Source organism: Caretta caretta, chromosome 4 (assembly GCF_965140235.1).
Source record: "Caretta caretta isolate rCarCar2 chromosome 4, rCarCar1.hap1, whole genome shotgun sequence".
Classification (NCBI taxonomy): domain Eukaryota; kingdom Metazoa; phylum Chordata; order Testudines; family Cheloniidae; genus Caretta; species Caretta caretta.
Genome location: NC_134209.1, coordinates 90,732,167 through 90,759,718, shown reverse-complemented (window position 1 = coordinate 90,759,718; position 27,552 = coordinate 90,732,167). Strand labels below are relative to the sequence as shown.

General features: G+C 40.0%; 2 protein-coding genes across 5 annotated transcripts in view; one reads left to right on the top strand and one right to left on the bottom strand.

Annotated features, from left to right (window-relative positions):
- The window catches only part of PRIMPOL (primase and DNA directed polymerase), a 32,752-nt gene extending 26,387 nt beyond the window's left edge, over positions 1-6,365 (bottom strand). For 2 of the 3 annotated variants that reach the window (XM_048847931.2, XM_075127857.1), the window contains exon 1: positions 6,283-6,365. The gene's annotated coding sequence lies outside the window, so the exon portion shown is untranslated. Of the gene's footprint in view, positions 1-5,773; positions 5,955-6,282 lie in introns of those variants that run through there. The other variant, XM_048847930.2, reaches the window with a different exon arrangement.
- CASP3 (caspase 3) lies at positions 6,357-27,220 on the top strand. Of its 2 annotated transcripts, none has more exons than XM_048847944.2 (7): positions 6,357-6,488; positions 17,850-17,942; positions 19,602-19,726; positions 20,277-20,405; positions 23,747-23,922; positions 24,444-24,561; positions 25,610-27,220. In XM_048847944.2, the coding sequence occupies exons 2-7, from the start codon at positions 17,869-17,871 to the stop codon at positions 25,834-25,836; spliced, it is 849 nt and encodes a 282-aa protein (XP_048703901.1). In that variant the 5' UTR covers positions 6,357-6,488; positions 17,850-17,868; the 3' UTR covers positions 25,837-27,220. The 2 variants fall into 2 exon arrangements, with proteins under 2 accessions (XP_048703901.1, XP_048703902.1); XM_048847945.2 differs by lacking the exon at positions 6,357-6,488 and adding an exon at positions 14,354-14,376.
- The last annotated feature ends 332 nt before the right edge of the window (positions 27,221-27,552 follow it).

Genomic DNA, 27,552 nt, shown 5'->3' with positions numbered 1-27,552 from the left:
TTTACTCCTTCTCATAACACAAGAACTAGGGGTCACTAAATGAAATAGTCAGCAGGTTTAAAACAAACAAAAGCAAGTATTTCTTCACACAATGCACAGTCAACCTGAGGAACTCTTTGCCAGAGAATGTTGTAAAGGTCAAGACTATAACAGGGTTCAAAAAAGAACTAGATAAGTTCATGGAGGATAGGCCCATTAATGGCTATTAGCCAAGGTGGGCAGGAATGGTGTCCCTAGCCTCTGTTTGCCAGAAGCTGAGAATGGGCGACAGGGGATGGAGCACTTGATGATTATCTGTTCTGTTCATTCCCTCTGAAGCATCTGGCATTGGCCACTCTTGGAAGACAGGATACTGGGATACATGGACCTTTGGTCTGACCCAGTATGGCCATTCTTATGTAACACTTTCAAAATGTGAGCCTGGAAACGTAAATTCATTACTCTGCTAGACACCAAAAATCATGGACTGAACAGAGACACTGGATTTATGGCTTATTACAACAATCTGTAACCCACTAACCCCCTCTTTGTCTTATGACTGCAGTGGTGTTAACGGGCTACTCTACCTTGAATATCCCTTACAATATGTACTAATTATTTATGCTAAACAAACTGTTCCACCCCCTTGTATTTTGCTGTAATTCTTGGAGTTTCTTTCCTAGACCTGAAGAAGACCTCTGTTTGGCTCAAAAGCTTGTCTCTCTCACCAACAGAAGTTGGTCTAATAAAAGATATTATCTCACCCACCTCGTCTCTCTAATATCCTGGGACCAACATGGTTACAACTACACTGCATATACTTATAGTACTATAATCAATCATGTTAATTCTATTCATCCAGCAGGCATCACTAGAGAGAGTCACACAGTATACCTCATCCATCCAGTGGCCAAGCATGTTGCTTCCATAATGCTTCCCAGACAATGTTTGCCTGCTGAGTGAGGTAATTATCAAGATCCCAAATTAATAGGTACTGCCAATAGACCACCAGGGCAGCCCACTTCTTTCAACAAGTTATCAGTTTCCTCCTGCTCCCTCAAGCCTCCTCAAGAAAGTACTTCCTCCACTTAACCCTTGTTCAGCAACACTAGCAAGAAATGCAGCTAACAAGTAAAACTATTTCCCCATGCTTATTTTCCCCCCATATTGTTACTCACACCTTGTAAACTGTTGGAAATGGGCCATCCTGATTATCAGTACAAAAGGTTTTTTTCTCCTACTGATAATAGCTCACCTTAATTAATCACTCTCGTTATAGTGTGTATGACAACACCCATTTTTTCATGTTCTCTGTATACATTTTCCTACTGTATTTTCCACTGCATGCATCCGATGAAGTGGGTTTTAGCCCACAAAAGCTTATGCTCAAATAAATTTGTTAGTCTCTAAGATGCCACAAGTACTCCTAATCAGTTTCATTTTGATGTTGCTGGCACTGCTGTGGATGCACTGCATGCAGGAGTACAATTAGGATTCTCCTTGTTGGCATTCTCCCACGAGAAAGTGTTTTAAGAAGGGAAGGAGACTATGTGGAATTCCAACAATCCCACGCTCAATTTAACTTCCTGGTTAGCTCAGAAAATGACTTTTCAAAAACACACGCACACCGTAGATTTCTGAATATGCATAGAAACAGTTGCTTCTCAATTTCATCTGAAATCTCTCTCTTTTCTCCTGACCAGCTGCTCTTTCAAGAAGATCTCAAAGACTGCGAGAATCCTAAATCTTTTGCCACCCAAATAAATGGCTACAGTCTCCTCTTGGTGCATGATAATTTATTTTTTAGAGTCTGCAGATTTACATGCTTCCTGTTAAACTTTTTGCTTTTACTGGGAAACTCCCACTCCATTTTTATCACATCTTCCAATGCAGAAATGGGGGGGGGGGGACTTTATTTCCTTCTTGGATAAGGATTAGAAATATTTCTCAGACATGATTTTAATTTCTTATTGTTTCGATTCATCTTTTAAGTATGCTCTTACTCATAACATGAAGATATTCAGTTGGAAGAAGTATCTCCTGAGAATTCATGAATCTAAGCACAGTGGAGACTTGATATTTTGCATAGTATCGTCTTAAATTTTTTTTATTTTAGAATTAATGGAACCAAATGGACTAAAGCACTTAGAAATGGAGATTACTGCCATAGAACAAGAGAAGACAGTAAACTCTGTTTGTATCATTATCGCATATGGAATTAGATCTTTGTAACTGGTTCAATAGTTACTTGAGAGTTTTTCATGATTCCCAAATAAAAGTACATCTGAACTCTTTTTAAACAGTTTTTTTAAAACCAGTTCAGGCTAATATGCTTAAACAACAACTTCCCTGGCCTGTGTGGACCAGGAATAATAGTTTGATGGTAGAAAACATAGGTTGAAAAATGGTCATGCATGGTCCACAGTGACCAAGCAACCCATGTTTGAAACGGATTCAAATGTTTTTTCCTCCCCTTAATAGAATGCTCTATATTTGCTTCCTCCTCCAGTGCTAAATTTCATAACCTGATAGAAAGAAAAGAAAGGAAGTATTTTTTAAAAAGCACATTGTAAATTACTGGAAATATTCTCACTTACCCCAGGCAATCCCTCTGAGCAACAGAGCCTACAACTCCTATAGGAACAACATATTCTATGGAAAATCCTAGTTTCCAAAAGAAAAGGAGTACTTGTGGCACCTTAGAGACTAACCAATTTATTTGAGCATGAGCTTTCGTGAGCCACAGCTCACTTCATCAGATGTGTACCGTGGAAACTGCAGCAGACTTTATATACACACAGAGAATATGAAACAATACCTCCTCCCACCCCACTGTCCTGCTGGTAATAGCTTATCTAAAGTGATCAGCAGGTGGGCCATTTCCAGCACAAATCCAGGTTTTCTCACCCTCCACCCCCCCACACAAATTCACTCTCCTGCTGGTGCTAGCCCATCCAAAGTGACAACTCTTTACATAATCAAGTCGGGCTATTTCCTGCATAGATCCAGGTTCTCTCACTTCCCCCCCACCCCCATACACACACAAACTCACTCTCCTGCTGGTCTAAACTGACCACTCTAAGCTATTACCAGCAGGACAGTGGGGTGGGAGGAGGTATTGTTTCATATTCTCTGTGTGTATATAAAGTCTGCTGCAGTTTCCACGGTACACATCTGATGAAGTGAGCTGTGGCTCACGAAAGCTCATGCTCAAATAAATTGGTTAGTCTCTAAGGTGCCACAAGTACTCCTTTTCTTTATTCATGAGTAAGTTTTACTCACGTGGGCAATGATTTACCCACGTGGATTGTTTTGCCAACTCTTGTGATACTTCAAGTTTTTCTTAAAACTTCAGCTCCTGGAGTCACGAGAATCTCGGCTTTCATTTTTTTAAAATAGATGTTTAGACCTCATAGTTGCAGAGAAAGGCTGGAAAACATTAACCCTAATAGCTCAAAAACCAGAAGGCAAATAAAACTCTCTTTTTTATTTCATGATTTTAAAGCCAATCCTTATGATTTTGGGGGGCCTGCCTCAAGATTTTTGAACACTTTTTAGGGTTGGCAATACTGATTTAGCAGGAAATCAGATTGTAAACACCTATGGATAGGAACTCAGTCTTCCCATTTATCTGCTATGCACACCTTTGGAATGATGAAAAATATAATTATTCCTGATTTGTTCCATTGACATCTCTAGATCTGCTTCCAGTTCACAACCCAATTGTGGAGATTAGTAGATGATTGCTAGAGAAAACCAATTGCCTGCCCTTCTAGCCAAATGAAGAGTGGCAAATGTTTGCCTTGTGCTCATATACAACAGAGAAATTTGGGACAGAACAGTTTCCAGAAGGAAGGAAGGAAAGATTCTAGGAATTTAGATGCAGTAGTAGAGAACTCATATCTTAAAGCCACAAAATACAAAGTAGTTTGATAATTTGATCTATTATGAAAGCTCAGAACTTTTTTTTTTTTTTTAAAAAATCAGACCAGTTAACTTGATCAATTAATGGAAAGTTGGGGGAAACCACAGCTAAGGGCTTGTCTACACTTAAGATGCTGCAACAGGGCAGGTGCAACACCGTAAGGCTTCAGGAGGACACTACCTACTAGACATATGTACTCCACCTCCCCAAGAGGCAGTAGCTAAATTGATGGGAGAATTCTCTCATCCACCTAGCACTGTCTATACCCAGGGTTAGGTAAGTTTAACTGCATTGCGCATGGGGTGTGGATTTTTCACACCCCAGAGCAACATAGTGATACATTCCTAGTGTAGACCATGCCTAATTAACTGAGTTTGGAATTCACCATAAACTCTAAACTAGTTGTTACTTTGAAGTAGGCACTTGATAAAGATGATGTGTAGATAATGTGGTTTCCAGTAGACAGAAGGGACTAAATTTAATCTCTCACACTTGTTGCTGAGTCATGCTATGAAGTATAAATTTTCAGCTGGAAACAACCTGTCAGTTTTCAGGCTCAGTACATCTAAGCAGTGGGAGATAAAACACATCATGAAGTGAAAACCCCACACTACTATATTTGGACATATACATATTTACTTAAATTTACAGAAACCAGCCAAGGTGCTCATCTTGCACTCCAGATACCCCTAACGATTATTTAAGATCATTATCAATACAAACAGAGAGGAAAGTAGCAATCCCACAAAATATAACAATAACTAAATAAACCGAAAATAAAGAAGTACCCCAGCCTCTTAAAACATCATTTCTCAAGCAGCACACAATATAAAAAAAAATTATCTCACAGTGCTGAACACAATTTGACCTAGTCTACATTTGTGGCTAAATTTTATCTTAATTGATTAGGTCCTGTCTGAACTAAATAAATTACCACTTTCAGTTTAGAGAGACAAGGTGGATGAGGTAATCTTTTATTGGACCAACTTCTGGTGGTGAGAGAGACAAGCTCTTCGCATAAGCATTTAACATGTTTCAAGGGACCATTCAATATGAAGTGGCCCATTATCACCTGTCCAGTCACAGGGAGAAAAGGAAGGGTGAGGGAAAGAGAGAGAGAGAGAGAGGGGGTGAGTTACAGATTGTTGTAATAAGCCATAAATCCAGTGTCTCTATTTAGTCCATGCTTTTTCCTGTCTTGAATGGCCCCTTGAAATGTGTTAACTATTTATCCCAAGTTTCAGAGTAGCAGCCATGTTAGTCTGTATTCGCAAAAAGGAAAGGAGTACTTGTGGCAACTTAGAGACGAACAAATTTATTTGAGCATAAGCTTTCGTGAGCTACAGGTATAGCGAACAGTGGCTTCCAGGACTTTGTGAGGGGTAAGTGAAGGCCATGTATCACAAGGAACTCTCGGGGAAGGAAGAAGGGGTAGTGACATTTTGCAAATCAGGGGTGGTTTGTATGGAGTAGGCTTAGTTTTTGAGTGTAAGCCAGCTGTAGGTAGCTTCTGTTTGCTACATACAGCTGACTTAAATCCGAATTTCACTGGAGCAAAAATAAATGGAGTGAAACTACATTTAAAGTGGATTACAGGAAACAAAGTATTACAGAGGCAATCAACGCACCAGCTAAAAGAAATTTGTGAGCTGCTATAAAGTTCTATGTGAAATATGAAGCAGACTTTACCCCTACATAAATTGATAAGGAATTCTTTTAGCACCGAAAACAGGTATGATGCGTGTGAAGAGTTTTCGGACGGTGGGTGTGAAATAGTTCACTGAATCAAGTCTCCTCTACAGCTCGAGATAGCAATTCAGCTTAAAAAACAACCAACCAACCAACTGCTGAGCCTGGGGCTACCTGTACCTTCAAGAACACCACTGGCGGGAGGCGCTGCGGAGAGGTTCCAGCCTGCGAGCCCCTCACACCCTGTTTTGGCCACCACGACAGCCCGCTCGCTCAGCTTGGGGTCACTTTTAGCGCCTCTGCTCCTTCCCGGCCCAGTCTGGCCGCACGTCTCCCCCTTTCTTAGCCCCACCTCCTGCCCCTAGGCGCGGGTTTTGGCGGCCTTCCTTTCTCCTTCCTCTCCCTATCGCCCCCGCCGGATATGCTAGCCCCCTACGCAAACGCTGCCCGTCCCTCTCCTCGTTCACAGCGCGGACACAGCCCTGCTGCCTTAGGGGGGCGCCCCCAGCCCGCCTGCGGGGGCCGCGGGCCGCGCTGCTAGGCCCGCTCCCGGCGGGACAGCTCGGGAGGGGCGTGCTGGACATAGCGTTACCGAACGGGACCCACCCGGCCAGGAGCAGGCCGAGGGGACGGCGGTAACGCCGGCCTGTGTGTCCGGAGTTGCCCCTCCCTACTGGGCGCACACTCACCTGGGGGGGAGACAAACAGGCCCGCCCGCGCTCAGAGCCCGCCTGGCCGCGTTTGAACCGGCCACCGCCCTGCGCCCGCCCCCTCTCCCGCCCCCTGCAGGGCGGGACCGGGGCGGAGTGAGCAGCCGCACGTTTGCAGTCTACTGTAGTCCGGGGCGGAGGGGCCAGCGGGAGGCCGGCGGCACGGAGCGGCGCGGCGGAGGCAGGTCAGTGGCCGCGCTGGACCGGGGCCGGGGAGCAGCGGTGGAGGCTGGGGGTCCCCGCGCGCAGGGCGCTGTGCCAGAGCCTGGCTGCTCGCACGGTGGCGCCGCCCCCGCTGAGCCCGGGCAGCACCTAGCCCCGCCGCCTTCGGGTGAACAAAGAGCCCGGGCGGCTCCGGCTGCTCCGCTCCCAGGGCCGGGCTCTGAGCAGAGCCGCGGGGCTCGCTCCGAGCCCGGGGCGCCGCGGGACGCTCAGGAAAGGGGGCTCGGCTCGTTCTCGCTGCCTCGCCTCCCTTGCGGGGAAGCAACAGACGATCCGGGGTTACTGCCCCAGGCACCTTCCTCCCTCGCCCTTCGCGAGCCGATGGGCTCTGCGAGCCTGGCGCCCGCCGCTGAAATGCAGCCTCTTCTGGGGTGCGAGGTGGCGTCTGTGCAGCGCGGCAGGATGAGGTTAACAGGGTTCCGAGGCTGCGCTTGGCAAGTCCCCGATGGCTCTTCCGGAATAATTGTGTGTTATCGACAGTTATTTCTGTATAAGGCGCTCTTATTGCAGCCCCAGCCCCTGAGAGCCTTTGTCCGGTTTAGCTTCATTCGTGTAGATTAGTTCTTTCGGAATAACAATTCCAGGAAATTTCCAAGTGTAGACAAGCCCGTACCCATAATGCCGTACAATGTCAAAATATGAAAGTAAAGTACTATTAAAAGTTAAAATATGGATGCAGTATGAATTCATGAATATGATTTTTTTCCCTCTAATGCATTGCAAGATGCTTTACTTTTCCTCCTCCATGCACAGCTAGAATAGACTAACCACTTTCAGTTTTCTAGAGTTTGTTTCTGGCTCTCATGTTCTTACACAGTGCTGAGGGAGAATGCTGAAATCTAATTTAATTGACTTTAAGGTTCTGTTTGGAAATAGTAATAATTAATTAAAATCCAGGTCTAATCTTTCAGGTCTGTCACTGTCAGCATATAGTAATACTAAATTGGAGTGTATACTCCTGAGGGTATTCTGCGCCAAAAAAATTAAAATTCTGTGCTCAATATTTTAAAATTCTGCAAATTTTATTTGTCAAATAAATGTGGAGTCTCCTGCATGGCACTGGGGAGCACAGGCTGCACCCGACCCTGATACAGCACTAGGACGTGGGCTGCCCCAGAAACACCCCAGGGCCCTGCCCCTCTGTGTGGGTAGGCAGGCTCAGTAAGGCAACATCCAGGTGTGAATGGGGCTTAATGTGGGTGGATCCAGGTGTGGGTTGAGAGGGATATGGATGCACAGGGGCTTGTTGAGGGGTTCTGGGTGCAACGGTAATGGGACTCTGCAAGGGGGTCCAAGTGAAGGTGGTTGGGCTCAGTGGCAGGTTGTGTGTGTGTTGGGGGATAGAGTTCAGCACGGCTTTCTGGGTGTGGGGGGCTCAATGGGGGGGTTCAGATGCTAGGGGTGTGGAGCTCAGTGGGGTTGGGATCCAGGTGCAGCTGGTTCTGGCTCAGTGAGGTGGGGATCCGGGTGCAGGTGGCTCGTCGGGGTGGGCCAGGTACCTGGGGAGTGGGACTCATCGCAAGGGGGAGGTCTGAGTGCAGGGGAGTGGGTGAGGCTCAGCAAGAGGGTCTGAGTATGAGAAGGTCTGGATGCATGGGGGTTGGGCGTCTGGGGGAGCAGCTCCCTGTACAGGAATCCCTCCCGCTGCAGCTGAGGAGCAATGGGTGCAGGAAGTGTATGTGGGGGCTGGGGTTTGCAGAGCTTCCTGCAGCTGGGAGAGAAATCTGAGGGTGGATCTAACCAGGCCCTAGGTGCCTGCAGGGGAAGAGGAAGTCCCGTCCTGCCCAGCTGGGACTAGCAGCTGAGCCTGGTGCAGGGTAGGAGCCACCAGCTGGGTTTTACAAGTTCTGCCTCTTGCCCCCCAGTAATTTACCTCTCTGCCAGCTGCTCTGGGCACCCAAAACATACTGCTGGGGAAGGTTGCATGACCACTCTTGTGGCTTCCCTTTGCTTCCCTTTCAGAAGGTCATTTTTCTGCAGGGAAGCAAAGCAATTCGCGGAGGACATAAATTCTGCGCATGTGCAGTGGCACAGAATTCCCCGAGGAGTAAGTGTATGACAGAAAATTAGCAGTGGCATTTACCCAGGTTGTCTACTAGAGAATCTTCAATGACTTCTGCTGGTCAGCTCCGGACATCAGTTTTAAATCTCACCTGAAAAATGGTACCTCCTCAACTCGTTTCTCCAGAGCACAGTGCTGGGGCATTGGAGGTGTATTGTCTAAGACCCATTCTACAATCAGATCCACACAGGCAGCCATGTGGATCCCTGTTGAAATCAGTCTGTGTAGATAGGTCTGCCCACATGTATCTGAGTGCAGGATTAGCACTTCAGAAGGAAAAGGGTTAGCGTCTGCTCTGTCACTGACACTTTGTGACTGATTGGTGAAATTATAACCTTACAGTATATAACTGGACCCAAGTGCCAATATTCCATTGGCTTCAGTAAGCCTCTGAACAGGCACAAGGATCCATCTACACAACACAAAACTCTACCTATCTATCGCTACATATCACCATAAACTACCACCAATAGAGTCCAGTGGTTGGACGAGATCAGCTTATGGATGAAGAACATCTGATAAAAACTGAATCTGAGCAAAGAAGAGCTTATGCTGCTGGGCAAAGAAAGGAATTTTGAAAATTGTGCAACCATGGTGCCATCTCCTTTGATTGAAGATACACATCCACAATTGGTCAGTTCCATCTGTAGTTTAGGAGTGCTCCTGGATTCCTTGCTGATGCTAAATTCTCACATAGCAGAATCCATCAGTGACTTTTTACCATCTCTGGTTGGTTAGGAGACTGCCAACAATGAGTTAAATACAGCTATACAGGTCTTTGTCACCTCTTCAGACACTGTGAGACTTTCTACCCTAAAGTTAAAGCACTTCTGTGCAGGACATAGGACTTTCTCAGGGGCCAGTTGAGATTGTGCAACAAACTCCCACTGGAGCTAAGGACCATCACAAACCTCACCACCTTCTTCTGCTCCAACTGCAAGGCACATTTCTTCAACTCTGACTTCACTAATATAAATGCATAGCAACGTGTGCCTTTAAAACAAACCAAAAGCCTAACAAAATAAAATACTACAGAGTACACATAATTCTCCCTCTGGGGAGAAGATGAAAGAGAGAATAAACCATACATTGCTTAATGCACTACTGGAGTGGGCTTAGAAACTACATTGAGTTCAGTATAAAAACCTGTATACAGGGAATTCTGGGACTTATGACACAATTTGTTCCTTAGAATTGCGTTGTAAGTTGAAACGTTGTAAACTGAAACCGCTTTTCCCATAGGAATCAATGGTTTGAAAGGGGATTGGTTCCTGAACCAAGGCTTGATACACTATTTTCACCACAGTAACCGAGTTTTTTGTATTAAATGAATTATAGATGACTAATGTTGCAATATCAATGTATTTACTATATACTGTATTTTGTAAACAGCATTCAAATAAACACATACACCAGGGGTTGGCAACCTTTCGGAAGTGGTGTGCTGAGTCTTCATTTATTCACTCTAATTTAAGGTTTCATGTGCCAGTAATTGTAATGTTTTTAGAAGGTCTCTTTCTATAAATCTTTAATATATAACTGAACTATTGTATGTAAAGTAAATAAGGTTTTTAAAATGTTTAAGAAGCTTCATTTAAAATTAAATTAAAATGCAGAACCCCCCCGGACTGGTGGCCAGGACCCGGGCAGTGTGAGTGCCACTGAAAATCAGCTCACGTGCCGCCTTTGGCACGCATGCCATAGGATGCCTACCCCTGATATACACTCACATGTGCTGCTCAGAATGCCAGCAACATGGGCTCTGAAAGCCAGGGAGAATGGCACACATGCTGAGCCATTGTTCAAGCTTTGTGATTGGCTGAGCCCAGGGTCAGGAGCCAGTTAAAAACAATCGGCAACCCTACCCAGCAACAAGCTACCCTGCTACCTCAAAGCCAATCAGAAGCAACTCCTTCCAGCTCCATACCAGTATAACGCAACCAGGAAGTATTTCAAGCAGACTTTATGCAACTCAAGCGTAGTAAGGGAAAAACAAGCATCGTAGGGGCAAAATGGGCAGTCAATTGAAAAGCGTTGTGAGTGGCATCCGACATAAGTTGGGCATTGTAAATCCGAGGACTCTTTGTAGAATAGAAATAAGCCTTGATCTATCTTACTGTATAGAACTTACAGAGGAGATTCTATGGCAGGAGCGGTCAACGATTTTTTTGTCAAGGTCTAAATTTCTTGGTCAAGGTATAGTCAAGATCCAGACCAGCGAAAATAACAACAATAATGATAATAAATAAATAAAAATATTTTTGGGTCCATTCAAAAGTGTCTGGCAGTCTGGATTTGGCCCATGGTCTACCTGTTTACTACCCCTGCTCTATGAAGTAGCCTAACACCCAAATGTCCCCTACCTTAATATTGTAATCTGAATAAATAGTTTTAAAAAATTAACATTGAGTTACTGAGAAATTAATATAATGTAGCCACTGTGTTAAATGTTCTGTGCGCCCTAAACAGCAGCAAAAAATATATATGATATGGTGATGACATCAGTAAGATACTATATAGTTGATGTTTTTTAAACAGAATCAGATCTGTTTAAGCTAGGGGTCATATTGGTGTTGGGGGAAAGTTGGTGGTACTCTAAGCTTCATCCACAGCCCCAGTGTAGCAGGGTGTTTCTGCTAAAATGGTCAGGAGTGAAATAGTTGGGCCATGTCTACACTGAGAATTTATCCTGTTTCCAGCAACTGATTGCCAGCCACCAAAATAGCCGCACCAATGCAAACAAGGAAAGCTGTAATTTGCATTTGTGGAGTTTACCCCCATATGAATCGGGTGGGATGGAGTATTGGGTGTGTCTTTCCCCTTTTTCTGGACAGTAGGGAAAGGTACCATTATGGTAATCTAGTCTTAACTTTCTGCAGACATTGAATTTAACCCCAAAATCTCTGCTTTGAGCCTGAGAACTCATGGTTGAACTAAAGCACATCTTTTAGAATGATATCCAGTCTAGATTTAAAGATGTTTTTAAGTGATGGCAAATCTGCCATTTCCCTAAATTAAGATGTTCCAGTGATTACCTATCTTCACTGTTAAAAATTGCACCTAATTTCCAGTTTGAATTTTTCTAGCTTCATCTTCCAGCCATTGAACATTGTTATGCCACTGTCTGCTAGGCTGAAGAGCCCTCCAGTATTGGATATCCTCTTCTTGTGTACGTCATCAAGTTGCCCCTACCCACTCTCTAATAAGGATCTGAAACTATTTAGCTTAAGTCTCTCATCATAAAGCATGTTTTCCAGCCTCAAATCATTCTTTGTAGTTCTTCTCTGAACTCTCTCTAATGCTTCAACATTTGTGTAGTATTGTGTCCACACTTCAAAGACAATGGTCTCACCATTTACCATGACCCCTAAGTTCTTTGCAGAGTCACTGCTTTCCAGGACCTAGTCCTCTTTACTTTCTTTGTTCCTAGATATGTGACCTTGTATTGCCTGTATTTTGTCTGAGCACATTTTCTGAGTATTAATTTACAAATAAAAGTTATCTTGGATTAGTTTTATTGGAAGAAATTTCCTGGCAGGCTGTATTACTACTTCCATCTTAAATCTCTCTTCTTGTAGACAAGCCTGTTGTTTAGTAGCAAGTTGCTATTATTCCAAAAAACCTTTATATTTCAAAGCATTCTGAAAATGGAGCCCCTGTGCAGCAAATACAAATATATCCACCTCATACTTCAGCTGCTCCTGGAAAATATATCTTCTGCCAAATTCTGCAAATTGTGTGTTTTCCTCTAAATTACTGGGTTCCGGATTTTTTTAGGGGACAGAGGAAGGAAATTTGAGAGGAAGAAAATTTGTTACTGTACTGATCATTTCAATAAGTTTAATATGCAGTTTCAAATGCAGTACTGAAGAGAATAGCTGAATTTTGAAATTGAAATATCATATAATATGTATTGTTTTTATTGACCATATTGCATCATTTTGCTTTTTATTTAACTGACAGTCCAACGCAACTATTCACCGACTGTGTTCTTTGGATACCAATGGTCTGTGAAGCCTTTCCTTGATCGTTCATACACTGAGATACTTTAAAAATTCTGCTTTAGGGGATTGGGAGGTCAGAAAAGATTCTTATTTCCAGGTGGGGAAATGCATTATTAATATTGACTGTCAAGGCCAGTGTCATTTATTGTTGTCTTTCCATCCATAGACAACTGGATGAGAATCTCATTAGAATTCTTCACACTGCTCCATAATTGTCTGGAAGTGGCTGTTGCAAAGCACTTTCTTTTTCACTTCTTGTCCCACAACAGTGGGCCAATACTCCTGTCTTTCAACATTATTTGAGTAGCTTTTTTTTTAGTAACCGTTTTACAGTATTTGTACATGTTGTAATGTTAATTTTTTCACTTTGAAGTTGTCCTTCATACTTATGGATGCTATGCTAGAAAATTGCTTGTATGACATTTTTCTGATCATGTGCTTAGTGGCTTGTGGTCTCTTTTTAGGTGAGCAGCTCACCTAGCCAGTAGTAACCACAAGGTTGCATAATGATTACGAAAAAGTGCAATATTTGGTATTAGTATAATTTCATATACAGAATTAAATCTGCAGTTTAAACATTTGTAATTTGAGGTTTTAAGAGACAAATATTCTGGTTTTGGTTTGGTTTGAGTTTTTTGCCCTCATATACTAGCTATTCATTTTAGAGAGCTGTGTTGATCATTCCAGTATTTCATGCATGCATTTATTCTATTTGTGCGTATAGTTGACTATTTCCATTTTTCCATTATAATCATGTAAAGTGGGAAATTGTAAACTGCGGGGGGGGAAATCAGAGTAATTATAAAAAGACACTGAGACATTTGTTTCAAGACACTTATTTTGGTCTGAGCACTGCTTCATAACATAGCTGGCATATATTGAACACGTGCTGTCTTTGTTCATTATGGTTTGCATATTTCAAGGGGTGTGGAGTAACCAAAGATCATTCAGTTATTTGCTTCCAAGTCAAAGAAACTTTAACATTATTTACACTCTGATTCTGTATCATTAATTTCCGTTAGTGAATGTTTCACAATTCAGACACATAGTACTAAAAAAAAATTTGGTTATTGTATTGACTTAAAACATGAATGTCATACAATGAAGCATCGTCTGACTGAGTTTAATCTCAGTAGGTCCAGATGGAGTTAGGGGTTGCAGTTGCTCTAAGTCATTTGACTATGGTCAAGAAATTATTTTAGTAGTTGGTCATTGTCCCAGCAAAAGGAATAACTTAGAACAGCTCTGCTCATTTAAAAAAAAATCTTATTTGAATAATATATTGTACAGGGAGTCTGTTACTGCAGTAATTTGTTGTAGTTTGCTAGCAACTCTAATGTTGGGTCCTGTTTCAACTGATTCTCTCTTTGCCCCCTCCACCCTTAGTAAGCTCTAGAGAAAGTATCTTTCTTTACATCTTCTGTCTTTTTTGTAGCTTTTTATCCATTTGATAACTGAATTTTTTAAATAAAACAAATCAAATGATCCTAAATGGTAAATAAAATGTCCCAAAAGCTAAGGAAAAAGGATCAATATTCTGCTAGTAATCACATCAAGTTTTTTTAAAAGGTTCCTTTGCTGTTTAAAGTTCTTATCTGACTGCGTGCACATAGCTGATATTTTAAGACTCAGGAAAAAAATTTCAAAGAGCAGAACAATTATAATTAATTCTAAACATGTTTGCTCAAAGGTACTTTTTTGTCCCCCATAGCATGAGATCATCCTCCCTGGATAAATGTGCATTTTCCGTGACAGAAAATGACATCATTGCATTAGCTAACTAAGGTGAGGTAATTCTTAGTACTCCAAGTCAGCGAGAACGAGCATTGACCTCCCAAGAGCATTGCTATTACTTGGTGTTGGCATCAGTGCTATGGAATAGAGAAAAATTATTGCTGACAGCGTGTGTCTGAGTGCACAGCAACAAAACAGATGTCTGCTGATGGGTCTCTGTTTTGTTTTTAAATAAGTGTAGCTAACTTGCTTCATTAAGAGACTCAAAAATTCCATAAACATTAAAGGTGAACTACAAGTCTCATTTTGAAAATGATGGTAAATGAATCTGTAGTTGCTTAATGCTCAAATAGCAAAGGTAAATAGGTCATTCAGCACATAACTGATCTTAGCCTAACTTTCCTTCCTGGCACTTCAGCTTCCAAAAGGTGCAGGCCATCTCCACTCAGATGCCATAGAATGCATCAGTCTGGAAATTGCAGCTACCACTGGAACCATGTTGAGCCGTGGAATTGGCCAAACGGGGTGTAGTAAGTGGCATTTTTGTATTTTGTAACATGTTTTTTCAAAGTGTTTTTATATTGTATAAAATATTTTTATAAGTACTGAATCGTGTTATAATTCAAAAGTACCACTTACTACTACAGCCACTTGACTTGGTCAATAGGGCCTCTAGTAACTGTGATGACTCTAAATTATGGTTTTTGTGACATCGGAGCAGACCAAACATATCTGACTTCAGTCACCACAAAGCTGTGGGGAGGAAGGAATTAATTTGTCATTATGTGCTGAAGGCCCCACTTATTCTTCCTATCTGGAGCAGTCATTGTTACTCTATTAATTATATTATATTAGTACGTATGCAGCGATCAGCTCTTCCTTACCACTTCCTTACTGCACTGTGGGATACATACCCATAGTGCATTGCTCACCCTGTCGATGATGGTGCTCCCTCTGTTGACAGATCGTGTCCACATTAGGTACAAGTGTGGACACCCTTTGGCAGTTTTTCTTTTGTCGACTTTCGGGTGTCAACATAAGTTTTGTCAACAAAACTTGGTAGTGTAGACAAGCCCTGAGAGAGTTTCTGATCCCTGCAAGCTTCCTAAGTCTGGAATTTACATCGGATGTAAATTCCAGACTTACAAAGCTTGCAGAGATCAGAAATACCTAATTCAGTAGGTGCCTAGATATTATAGTGATGAGCGCAATAGAAATGCCAATAACTAATACACCTCATTTTAAAATATGTCTGCAGTTTCACCTTTTAAGGACTCCTAATCTTTAGCCAAACTGAGACTTATGAAATGGAAAAATGTGCACAATGGTGAAAGATTTATATTCTTTTTTTGTTTCTTCTAGGGACCTTCCCTCATTCTACAAACAATTTCTTTCTGCCATTTTCTGTGTCTTTTCTACCCCTTTCTTGTTGTTGTGCATCTTTTTCTTCCTCTTTCCTTGAATCTACTCCTTTTTGTATATGCTCTTGTTCTTTCTGGAGGTTCTGCAATCCCCTAATTCCCCGCCCTCCACTCAAAAAAGGCACTGCATAAAGGTAAACCCTACTTTTGGCTGAGGAAGCTTCTGTGACCTTTTAATGCAGCCTTATCAGCTGGGCAGAGAGGTTGCTAAGGGCTTCTTCCTGGGTCTTAGTACACTGTCTACACAGTTACTCTGCCCATGTTGTCTTAACATAAAGAACTAAATATGGTTTTATGTGAACATGTGCTGCCACTAGACCACTTCCTCTCTATCTGTATCTGTCTCTTTCCACAATATTTCTTTTGTCCTACCACCATCTTCTTTTCTTTTTTTCCTCTATATTCTTCTCTTTGGGATTTAAAAAAAAAAAAGGACTGAAGCAATTTAACTGATTCTGCTTGCCCAATGCTACAGTATGTGCTCATAATGCTGAGCAGGCAAGTTTAGCAGCGCAGACACATTTCCTCCTACATTTGATTGTCCTGAAGGCAACTGCTGAAGTTTAGGGTAGGATTATGCCATATTTGGTCCCCTTGCAGGTTCATATCCAGGGAATCTAATCTTCTGCTGATTCCCAGGGTCCTAGCTTTCAGGTCTGTAAAAATAGTCTGGAAATGTTTAGTGGTCAAGGAGTTGTCTTAATTACATTGGAGCCCCAAGTGATATAGAAAATGTACCCAGAGTATACATGGGACATGAAGCCACTGAAAAATAACAAACCTGTCTTTGAAAAATAGAGGTGCATGAAATGGGGTTAACACTTTTGATGCATTAGTAATTGCATCCACAGAAGATGGACTTGCATGGTTCTGAGGATATTCGCAGTATATTAAGACAACATAGTGGCTAGAGCAAGGGGGAAAATCAGTAAACAGGGTAGCTGTGAAAGGATCAAACCTACGTTGCCAGCTCCACACTTAACCAAAGCAGAGAATACTATTTTTCTTCATCTTGTCTGATCAGCAACAGTTGCAACTTGATCTCTTTGGTTATTTAAAATTTTATGTAGATCCATTCTATCATATACTTCAGAAGGTGGTGCAACAATCCTTGCAATGGACAAATACGGAATAATTAGCCCATCGAGGAAGTTTCTTTCAAACTATTGTCATTTCATAGCTGGCTTAGTCTGTGAAGCATGAGGGTTTATAGCTCTCACTTTTTGGTCGTTTCTAATGTGTAACAATAAATGTTCTTGCTCTCTGTATAAATGTCTAACCCTTTTTGGAATGTTGTTAAATCTTGGACTTGATAACTTGTGGCAATTGTTCCACAAGAACAATTGTATTGTGTGTTTTAAAAATATATCTATATATATTTAATTGGTTTTAAACTTGTTGCCTCTCAATTTCATTGTAAGTTCTTTTTCCTGTGTTATGATGGAAGATAAATAGGAACACCCAATATATGCTCTCTATACTATTTTGTTATTTAATCTTTGAAAAAATTATTTGTGTTACAGTAGCATCCATATGCTCACTAGGATGAGGCCCAGTTATGCTAAGTGCTGAACCCATATGAACCCATAGGAAAACATGGTCCTTCCCTCAAAGAGTTTACAATCTAATATCTGTCCTCCTATGGAGTCTCAAATCATTTTTATTGCCTGTCTTTGGACCTCTTCTATTTCTCTTGTGTCTTTTTTGAGATGAGGTCATCGGAACTGAACACTGTATTCAAGGTGCAGTAGTACCATGAATTTATATAACATCGTTATAATATTTTCAGAATTATTTTTCTATCCATCTGTTTCTACAGCCTAATATTTTAATTGCTTTTTTGAGTTGGTGTTTTCATTAAACCATCCACAATGAGTGGGCACAGCTAATAGTGGGTACAGTTTATATAGAATCCAGATTCCTTCCACCCAAGTTCCTTCTTTTGAATTTGTAAATTCTGAATTTTATCTATCATGGTACCCAATTGCCTAATTTTGTTAGGCCCCTCTGAAGTTCCTCAGAATAGCATAGCAACAGGAAACGGTTGTAGTTGTGAATAAAAGGAATTTATGTCTTACATTTCTATTTTCTTATGTTTTCAAGTTAATAAATAAGAACAGCAATGGCAGATATAAAAGATGGACTGCAATCAGGTCATGATGAGGCAGATGCAAAATCTCTCTTTGGTCCCCAAGGGTGAGTGTGGTGGTTCTAGTTTTCTTTAATAAGTTTTATATTTAATGTCCTGAGATATAGCCCTCGAATGAAATTGTATGGTGAAACTGCAAATAACACAAACTGAATAAATATCACAAAGATTAGTTCATCAATATTGCAATGTTAGTAAACAACTCTCTTTTTTAAAAAATCAGATTCACACCCAATATAACTTAGTCTACTGCAAAACTGAATATATAATATAATTTATAATATGCAAGGAATTAAAGAAGAAAAAACATAGACTGCCCAGTCCGTATACCCCTAAGAACTGACCAATAGTTCCTTTTAGTGTTCCAGTTAACATTGGTTTGGATTTGGCAGCCTTACAAGCTTTTGAAAATCAGATTCTGCATATACAGAGTACAGTTAAAGTGCAATGGCACTTAGGTTGTAATATGTACAATGAAGGTGAGGCTACGTTAATTGAAACGTTTAGTGGAGGGAGACAATGAGTAAAGGAAGGGATTCTCAGCAAGCATAAAGTTCTGTGTGTGAAGCTGTATGGGCTTGGTGCTTTGACAACTTTATCCAGAAGGTGTATAACAGTTTCACCATTGAGAATGACTTTGCACAGGACTCACGTCAGTTTTTGTGAACACTTTTGTGTGGCTTGTAAAGAGTGCAGATACTCGATAAATGTTCCGCAATAGTCTTTGCTTCGGGCACTGGATTTCGTATGTTCACAGGACATTAATATAAATTACTTTCATGGTCTTTATCTGGTAAACATATGCTACACAGAACCGCAAGCTGCTACACATACGTACCTATTGTTATTGGGCTTAAAAAACCTGTTTGTTATATTATTTGGAAAATAGAATGTGATGTGATCATATAGACTCCAATCTTGCAATCGCTTACATATGTGCTAACTTCAAGCATGTGATTAGTGACATCACTGTGAGTACTGTATTTGTATGCGTAAAATTTAAGCAGGATCAGAGTAATGGTCTGTATTGTAATTAATGTACACATGGGAACAGAATTAAGGTTGCACATGAAGTTTAAACATTGTCATTTCCTAGATCTGTTTAACTTTCTGTTAATGTAGCTTTCTGATGGAATTGAATTTTAAGTTTAAACTTTTAGCACCAATTCTGCCCTCAGATACACACACAACTGTTGTCTATTGATGTAAGTAGGAGTTGTGTATATATTCCCTTTTGCAGGGGTACTGTCAACTTAGACACACTTCTGTCTAAATATTTGTACCTAAGAGTGTTACAAGTTGCATATTAGATTACTGCAAATGAGAGATTAAAAATTGATATTTTTTTTCATTTGTGTAACTCTGTTTGACAGAACTGTATGCAATCAGTTTCACAGTTTGGAGCCTGGCTATGTAAGACAATCCTGCTAGCTGTTTCATGCATATGACTCCAGCACCCATGTGGAGCCCCAGTGACTTAAAAATCAAGGGGTTGATTTGATCTCATAGAGGTACTTACAGTATTTAATGAGCAAGTAGTGAAAATTATCATCACTTTCACTAGTTGCAAAAGAACCTTACCAAAAAATATGGAGAAAAATTAGAAAAAGACTAAGCTTATAAATCAGTTTTGGAAGTTTCCTCTTGTTAAGAATGGTTGTTGGTTTTTGTAAACTCATCTGTTACATTATCTGGTTTCCGTACAGAAAGAGCCTGCCTGTTAGCAAATCCATGGACTCTGGAATACAGCCAGATGAGAGTTACAAAATGGATTATCCAGAAATTGGGATATGTATAATAATAAATAATAAGAACTTCCTGCCAGCAACTGGTAACTGTTCATATTTCTATTTTGTTTTTAAAGCTCTTCTTAATTCAGAGAAATTGGTAAAATGTAGTGTTCTTCAAACTTAAATAAGCAACCAGATGACTGATTTTTTAATGTAAAAATGTAATGGTTTAAATGTGTGTAAATTCTCATGGTAGATACTTCCAAATATCTGTTTGTAGGAGGGGGACTACAAGTGTAGGAAATTCTACTTATCAAGCTGATTTTAACAGCCAGTATCTTACCTTTGAAGTTTTAGAGGTATTAATGTGATTGCTTAGGCCCATAGACTGTTGTTGGGGTTTGTTTGTTTGTTTGTTTGTTGCAAAAAGTTTCATTTTGGAATGAAAAATCTTTTTGCTTTATTTGTGATAAATGCATACAGTCAAATTCTGCTCAACTTACACTGGTGTAAATCTGGAGTATTTGCTTCAGTGGAGTTGGTCTAGACTTATCCTGGTGTAACTGAGCAGAATTTGGCTCCGACACCCCAAATCAGCTGTACTGTGTCTTTTAGATGAAATTAAAGTGAATCTTCTTTTCAAATCCAAAGGAATGTCATTCCGATCTGGTACTGATGCAGATGCTGCACGCATCAGAGATACTTTTATGACTTTGGGATATAAAGTCAACCTTCACAATGATCGTACAGGGAAGCAAATGTTTGACATCTTGCAAAATGGTAAGTAGTAATGGTCTGGGTCTGTATTATTAAAATGTATCTATAGTCTAAAATTATATACTTTAAAATTTTAGATAAAAGAATAAGTGGTCAGTACTTCTTATAAGTGGAAAATTGTGGATGCTAAAAGAAAAAAAACAGGTTCTTTGAGCTTGATCCTGCAAGCTGCTGAGCCCTCTGGGATGATCGAGCAAAGCACATGATTCACTTTAAGCATGTGAGTAGTTCATTGACTACGTACAGCTACTCACATGCTTCAGTGCTTTGTGGGATTAGCTTCATGTTCAACACCTTGCAGGACTGAGCTCTATGTGCAATTTTTGCTGCTGTCCTCAGAATCTGAACTCTTTAACCTGCAGGTAGGTGTTCAGAACCTAACTGAGATCATTTACATGTTACTTTTCTGTCACAATTCCTAGTTTGGAAAGAGAATGAAGGATTTAAAAAAAAATCTGTTTTAGAATATAAAGTGTCTTTATATAGGGGTCTGCTTTACTGTCTATTTCTAAACTAGCCACGCAACTTAAATGCCACTGTTTTTAACTAAACTTTTTCTATTCAAGTTTCCTAATACCTCCTTCCTGTTGCAGTCACAGTGAAAGAAAGGCACATGTTTGAAATTTTTTATATATTCTTTTATTGCTGCGACAAGGCTGCTACCCTCATCTGCATTTACTTCTGTGCATGTCACCTATCAGAGGTGATTGTGGCATCTTAGCAAGGTCTGCCCTTGTCCCTAACACATGAGTATTGCAAACGTATTTGCTCAGTCTCTGAGAGAACTGTAGCAGGAAAAACTAAGTCCAGACCTGAGAATACAGTGTCTCTCATTTTGTCATATTTTGATTACAGTACATGGCCCCCCAAACCATGCTAGAGAGAGAAAAATCTACATAATGGGGCAGTAAAAGTGAGATACCAGCTCCCCCAGCTAATCGGAAAATCCTGGGGAGGAGAACAATAGAGTGAAGCTGGGAAGGTATACCAAGTGGGGTCCCACAGGGGTCGGTCCTGGGTCTGGTTCTGTTCAACATCTTCATCAATGATTTAGATAACGGCATAAAGAGTACACTTATAAAGTTTGCAGATGATACTAAGCTGGGAGAGGTTGCAAGTGCTTCGGAGGAGAAGATTAAAATTCAAAATGATACGGACAAATTGGAGAAATGGTCTGAAGTAAATAGGATGACATTGTAAGGACAAATACAAAGTTCTCTACTCAGGAAGGAACAATCAGTTGCACACATACAAGATGGGAAATGACTGCCTAGGAAGGAGTACCACGGAAAGGGATCTGGGGGTCATAGTGGATCACAAGCTAAATACGAGTCAAAAGTGTAACACTGTTGCAAAAAAACAGACATCATTTTGGGATGTATTAGCAGGAGTGTTGTAAGCAAGACACAAGAAGTAATTCTTCTACTCTACTCCGTGCTGATAAGACCTCAACTGGAGTATTGTGTCCAGTTCTGGGTGCCGCATTTCAGGAAAGATGTGGACAAATTGGAGAAAGTCCAGAGGAGAGCAACAAAAATTATTAAAGGTCTAGAAAACATGACCTATGAGGAAAGATTGAAAAAACTGGTTTGTTTAGTCTGGAGAAGAGAAGACTGGGGGAGAACCTAAGTTCAAGTACATAAAAGGGTGTTATAAGGAGGAGGGTGAAAAATTGTTCTTGTTAACCTCTAAAGATAGGGCAAGACGCAATGGGCTTAAATTGCAGCAAAGGAGGTTTAGGTTGGACTTTAGGAAAAACTTCCTAATTGTCAGGGTAGTTAAGCACTGGAACAGTTTGCCTAGGGAGGTTGTGGAATCTCTGTCGTTGGAGGCTTTTAAGGACAGGTTAGACAAACACATGTCAAGAATGGTCTGGTTATTATGTAGTCCTGCCTTCAGTGCAGGGAACTGGAGTAGGTGACTTATCAAGGTTCCTTTCAGTCCTATACTTCTATGATTCTATGAATAACTTCATAGAAGCAGAGTGAGATGAGGAATAGGCAAATGCAAGGTTAGAGGAAGGGTAGAGCAGTTTATGAATAATTTTGGAAACCAGGAATGATGGTTTGAATTGGATTCAGAGGTAGAAAGCCTGTAACATGGTTCCTCTTTCTGAAGGAAAAGAATATGCTGGAGGGAACATTCTGGATCTCTTGATGTTACAGATTAGGATGATTAGAAAAAATATAAAAGGAATTAAGTGCAATAGATGGGACCCAGTGATCAAATAATTAACTAAAGGAGATGTGGAGTTGGATGTAATTAACACAGAAATATAGGTAGGGTTCTATAAGTAAAAGCTTAGATAGAAGTTAGGTCTTAAGTATGAGCTAGAATTGATGTGTTCTCAATGGTAAAAAGGGCCAAGAACTGAGCCTTAAAACTCTCATATTAGTAAAAGATGGGAAAATATAAAGCCACAAACACAGATGAAATAGGAGTTGTTGAAACTAAGATATAGTGTTGGAGAGTGCTGACTTCTTGTTTAAGAATATAAATTTCAATAATGTCAAATATCACTAAGATAAAATTGGATGAGAAGATAGGGATCTATAATAAAAGTTAAGTAGTAGATCATTAACCATTGCGGGAGATTGGTAATATGATAGATGCCCTCTTATTACATGGTTCCTGGTTCAAATATAGCCTACGTTGGTAGTGATCCAACATTACCATGTAGAAAGTTTGTTTTTTGTCTAGATCTAATTGAATATATTGTTTATATCACAAAAACCATCATCACCATAGCTGTCACCAATTTTCAACCTTGTTGACTCCTCTCAATGGAGGACTAAATGGACATAGAGATTCACCTAGCCTTTTATCCAGGTTATTGTAGAGTTAGCACTAAAGACTTTGGCACTCCATTCCACAAGTATGCAGCAGTGTAGAGGACGTGAAGGATACCATTAAAGGGGCAAACACCCACTCTCCTGAAGTTCTCCCAGCTGGTGCAGGTGGAGGCGACTGGGTTGGGATGCATTGTTGGTTTAGCTGCTTCTTGCCCCAGATATGACTGCTGTTCCGAACAATGCATGAGACTTAAAAGGGGCAGATCCTCAGAACCTGTCTTGGCTCCTGGGAGTGTAGGGAGCAGCCATGCAAGAGCCACTCCTAAAAATTAGATGCCCAAGGCAGCCAACTACGTAGTCTACTCCTAATGTTTGCCATGGGTGGTTTCTCATTGTCACAGGTGAGGTACAATGGCTGGCCTGTACATGTATGTGTAAGTGATTGCTGAACCCAATATTGCCAAATAAGGTCCTTGTTAACATCATAATAAACATACTTTTCTATTGCATGGGAAGTTTCAAACACCAATTATTTCTCTCATCTTTTTCTAGTTGCTAAAGATGATCACAGCAATCGAAGCAGTTTTGTTTGTGTGTTGTTAAGTCATGGTGAAGATGGATTAATCTATGGTACAGATGGTCCTCTTGAATTGAAAATATTAACAGGCCTGTTCAGAGGAGACAGATGTAAGAGTCTTGTGGGAAAGCCAAAACTTTTCTTCTTTCAGGTAAAGCACAGCTGAGCTGCTACGTACTTGAATAATGCAAGTTTTCCATTAGATGATGAGGCAAAGCTCAGACTTTTTTACTGCTTATATTGATTTCAAAAGGACTACTTGCAGAGTAAGATGCTATTCTCCTTGAGTAAAGGTGGCACTGTCTGGCTTTATGTAAGTAGGCGGAAGTTGTAATAGGTCAAGTTATGAGTTCCATCGGGGCTATCCAGAAATCTTTGAAACATCAGTCATAATTTCAATATATTCTTATATGAAAAACCAAAACTTTGAATGAATAAACTCATAATTTAGTCAAACTGATGCAATCAATGACATAAACTCCGATTGCCGTACTTGGCATTCAAACAGTACTGAAACATGTTAAGTATAGGAATCTCATTCTTTTTATAGTTCATTTAATTGTTTTTTACATCAGTGAGATGTCAAAGTTTGAATTAACAGTGGACACCTTGGGGATGTTTACTGCTGACCTTTACTGTTTCTTCAATTTGTTTCCCCTCCCTTCTCTCCAGGCTTGTAGAGGGACAGAATTAGATTCTGGCGTTGAGACAGACAGTAGCTCAGAGGAAAATACCTGTCAGAAAATGCCTGTAGAAGCAGACTTCCTATATGCATATTCTACTGTTCCAGGTAAGAGAGGCTCATGTCAAAATTCTTCAGTGCTAAAATACATAGATGTTTGTTTGTATTAATGTTACACTTGATTTGAAGGTGGTTGAATACTTTTTTTTTTTATTCTTTCATAAAACGATTCCCATTGCCTTTCTTTTTTCACTTTCTTGTGCTTATGCACAAAGTGAGGTAGAGCTTGAAATGCCTACAATAAATTGAATGTTAGGGTATTTTTTCACTGTCAAACCCTCCAGACTCAAACATTCATTTGCGGTAGTACTGGGTGCCCAGTTAATCAGATCTATGCAAATAAATTATGGCAAGAAACAAAAAGTATATTACTATTTGGGATGACTTTGGGAGTACCTGACAATCAAATTTTCTTCTGATGTATAGATTCCACCCTCACTTGTAGTTCCTGCACAACCCAGAAATAGTGATTAATACAAACATAATGTGAGGAGGTAATCTAATTCTTCATATTGTCCATATGAGACATTGTATTAGAACTCCTCTGATTCCATCCACAATTTCAATGGCAGGGAATAGATTAGTAGCTTTATTCCTGCATATAGGAGATTGGAGAAGGGCAAGGACAGTGATGCTGAGGTCTGAGCAACTGGGTCCTGAATCTGACTATATTTTCCTCTCTCCCTGTTGTATATGTGTCTTTTAATGGTGTAATTAAATAGAAACTGCTGCTGCACTTAGAACACTGTGTGGTGAAAGATGGATTGCCCAGTTTTGACTCTTCCTTTGCCTAGGGTTTGTCTAGATTAGTAAAGGAGGTCAGGATTAGGCAATCTGAACTAACTCTTTGTGTTGTGTTTTGGAGATGGAGTGGTCATGTCTATTGAAAGTATGTTTTGATTATTTAAGTAACAAGCTAGAGTCATTTATTTTAAAACCTTTATTTAATTATTTTAACTCTTGATTACTCTTGATTGATTGTTCCCAAGAAAATTACTCTTGTAAACTAACTATTTTTTCCTGATCGTTACTCGATCACAGGACACTACACTGGACCAATTAAGTGTATTTCACTTAACAATTTATTCTTCTGTAGGCTATTACTCGTGGAGAAACTCATCAGAAGGCTCCTGGTTTATTCAGTCGCTATGTTTGATGCTGAAACAACATGCAAAGAAACTTGAGCTTATGCAGATACTAACACGTGTAAATCGCAAGGTGGCAGAATTTCGTTCGTATTCAAATCAACCAGGTTTTCATGGAAAGAAGCAGATTCCATGTATTGTGTCCATGCTCACCAAAGAACTGTACTTCACTCACTAAAGAACTTCACCTTGTAACTTATATTTTTCTCACTAAATAATTTCACACATTTGTATTTGTAATGTATGCACAAACTGTGAGAAAACAAAACTAGCATTGAATACCACTTACAAATCTGAATTAGTGTTCACTACTCTATGTAGGGAATATAGATGAGACTTTAAGACTCTACTCAGAGCTAAACTTGTTGGTGTTGCTCTCTCATAAACTCGGGTTCGGGTAACTAAATACGGACAAACTTGAAAGTAATTTCAGAGCGTTACTACTAATCTATATTAGCTACTTTTTGGAAAAATGGAAGGAAGAGGCAGGTTGAATCGCTTATTGGTTCTAGTATGACATTACGTTTCATTCTGGCTGGAGGAAGAGAGAGAAAAAATTAGTGTATTCTAAACAGTTTCTCTTTCCATTTTTGACATAATTAGGGAACAGATTCAGAATATGGCATATACCGGTGCCATTTTATTATTTTTGGTAATATTGTATTAGTGTCACTACAAATGAGTGGATTTTAAAAGTACTGCAGAGAAATGTGTAAACTGTAGAAGCAGGTTATTACATTATACAATGGTGTAGCTTATTCAGAGTTTAAAACAATTTTTTGTCCTACGCTCTGGCTTCTATAACTTTCCATCAAATATGAAAAGTTATAAGAGACTTAGCTTGTCAGTGCTTACCACCCACTTAAAAATACAATTCGTACAATTGATTTTGGGAGCTGAGGAACTAAGGGACCTGTCTTGCAAAATGCTCTTTGCATTCCACCCTCAACTCTCTGGGATATGAGGGTTCTCGACATCTCTCACAGCCACTTTGGTCTTGATCCTGTAAGCAGCAAATGGAGCTTCATTTCTGAATGGTAATTTTTCCTTTTTTGCCATATTTGCTAGGATTTTTTGTTTTGCCTTGCATATATATACACCACATTTCATCTGTCTCATAAAGTAGATTTGTAATGTTGGAGAAAAGACCGTGGTTTTTGTCTAGTATCAAATTAGATAATTAACTTTAAAGGTCATATTGACTAAAATATGACACAGTAAATTACTTCTTTTGATTTTGCATTTTATGACCAGAAACTACACTAATATCGGAGTACAGGCAATTTAAAAAAAACAAGTGAAGCAGGTGTTTTGTTATATAGTTAATCATAAAATAATAATTTTTTATCTTCATTGATTCAGACTGTGACAATCTACACCTTTTGATTAATGAAAAAGAAAACTCAGAATTGTAATGGCTGCATCGAACACTTGCAGATAAGACTTTTAAAACTTTTTAAAAAATAAGTAGCATAACTGATGGTAGCAACTAGACCTTGTCATTTCAATAAGGAATCTTTGGATCTTTTTTACTTATTAAATTAAATATTGCCTAAGTTAAATACAGTGCTTTTCTGTCTTTATTCTACCATTCATTTTAAATATGCAGAAATCATCAAGTTCTAACTTTTAATTTGTTTAATTGCTTTTTCCCCCACTTGTGTTGTGGAGCATCTTCCTCCTCCCTGTCTTCACACCAGAAATTGAGAGGTAACTTTAAATACTATGCTTTGAAACCCAATTTTCAGGGCATCTGGCATTATCCATGCAAAGTTATAATCCTCCTGGGAAATATATTTGATTATTGGAACAACTGAGTTATTAGTGCAACTGATTTTCAGTCAGTTATTTTTCTGAAATTATATCCTCAGATGTGCATGTAACTTCCTTTAAT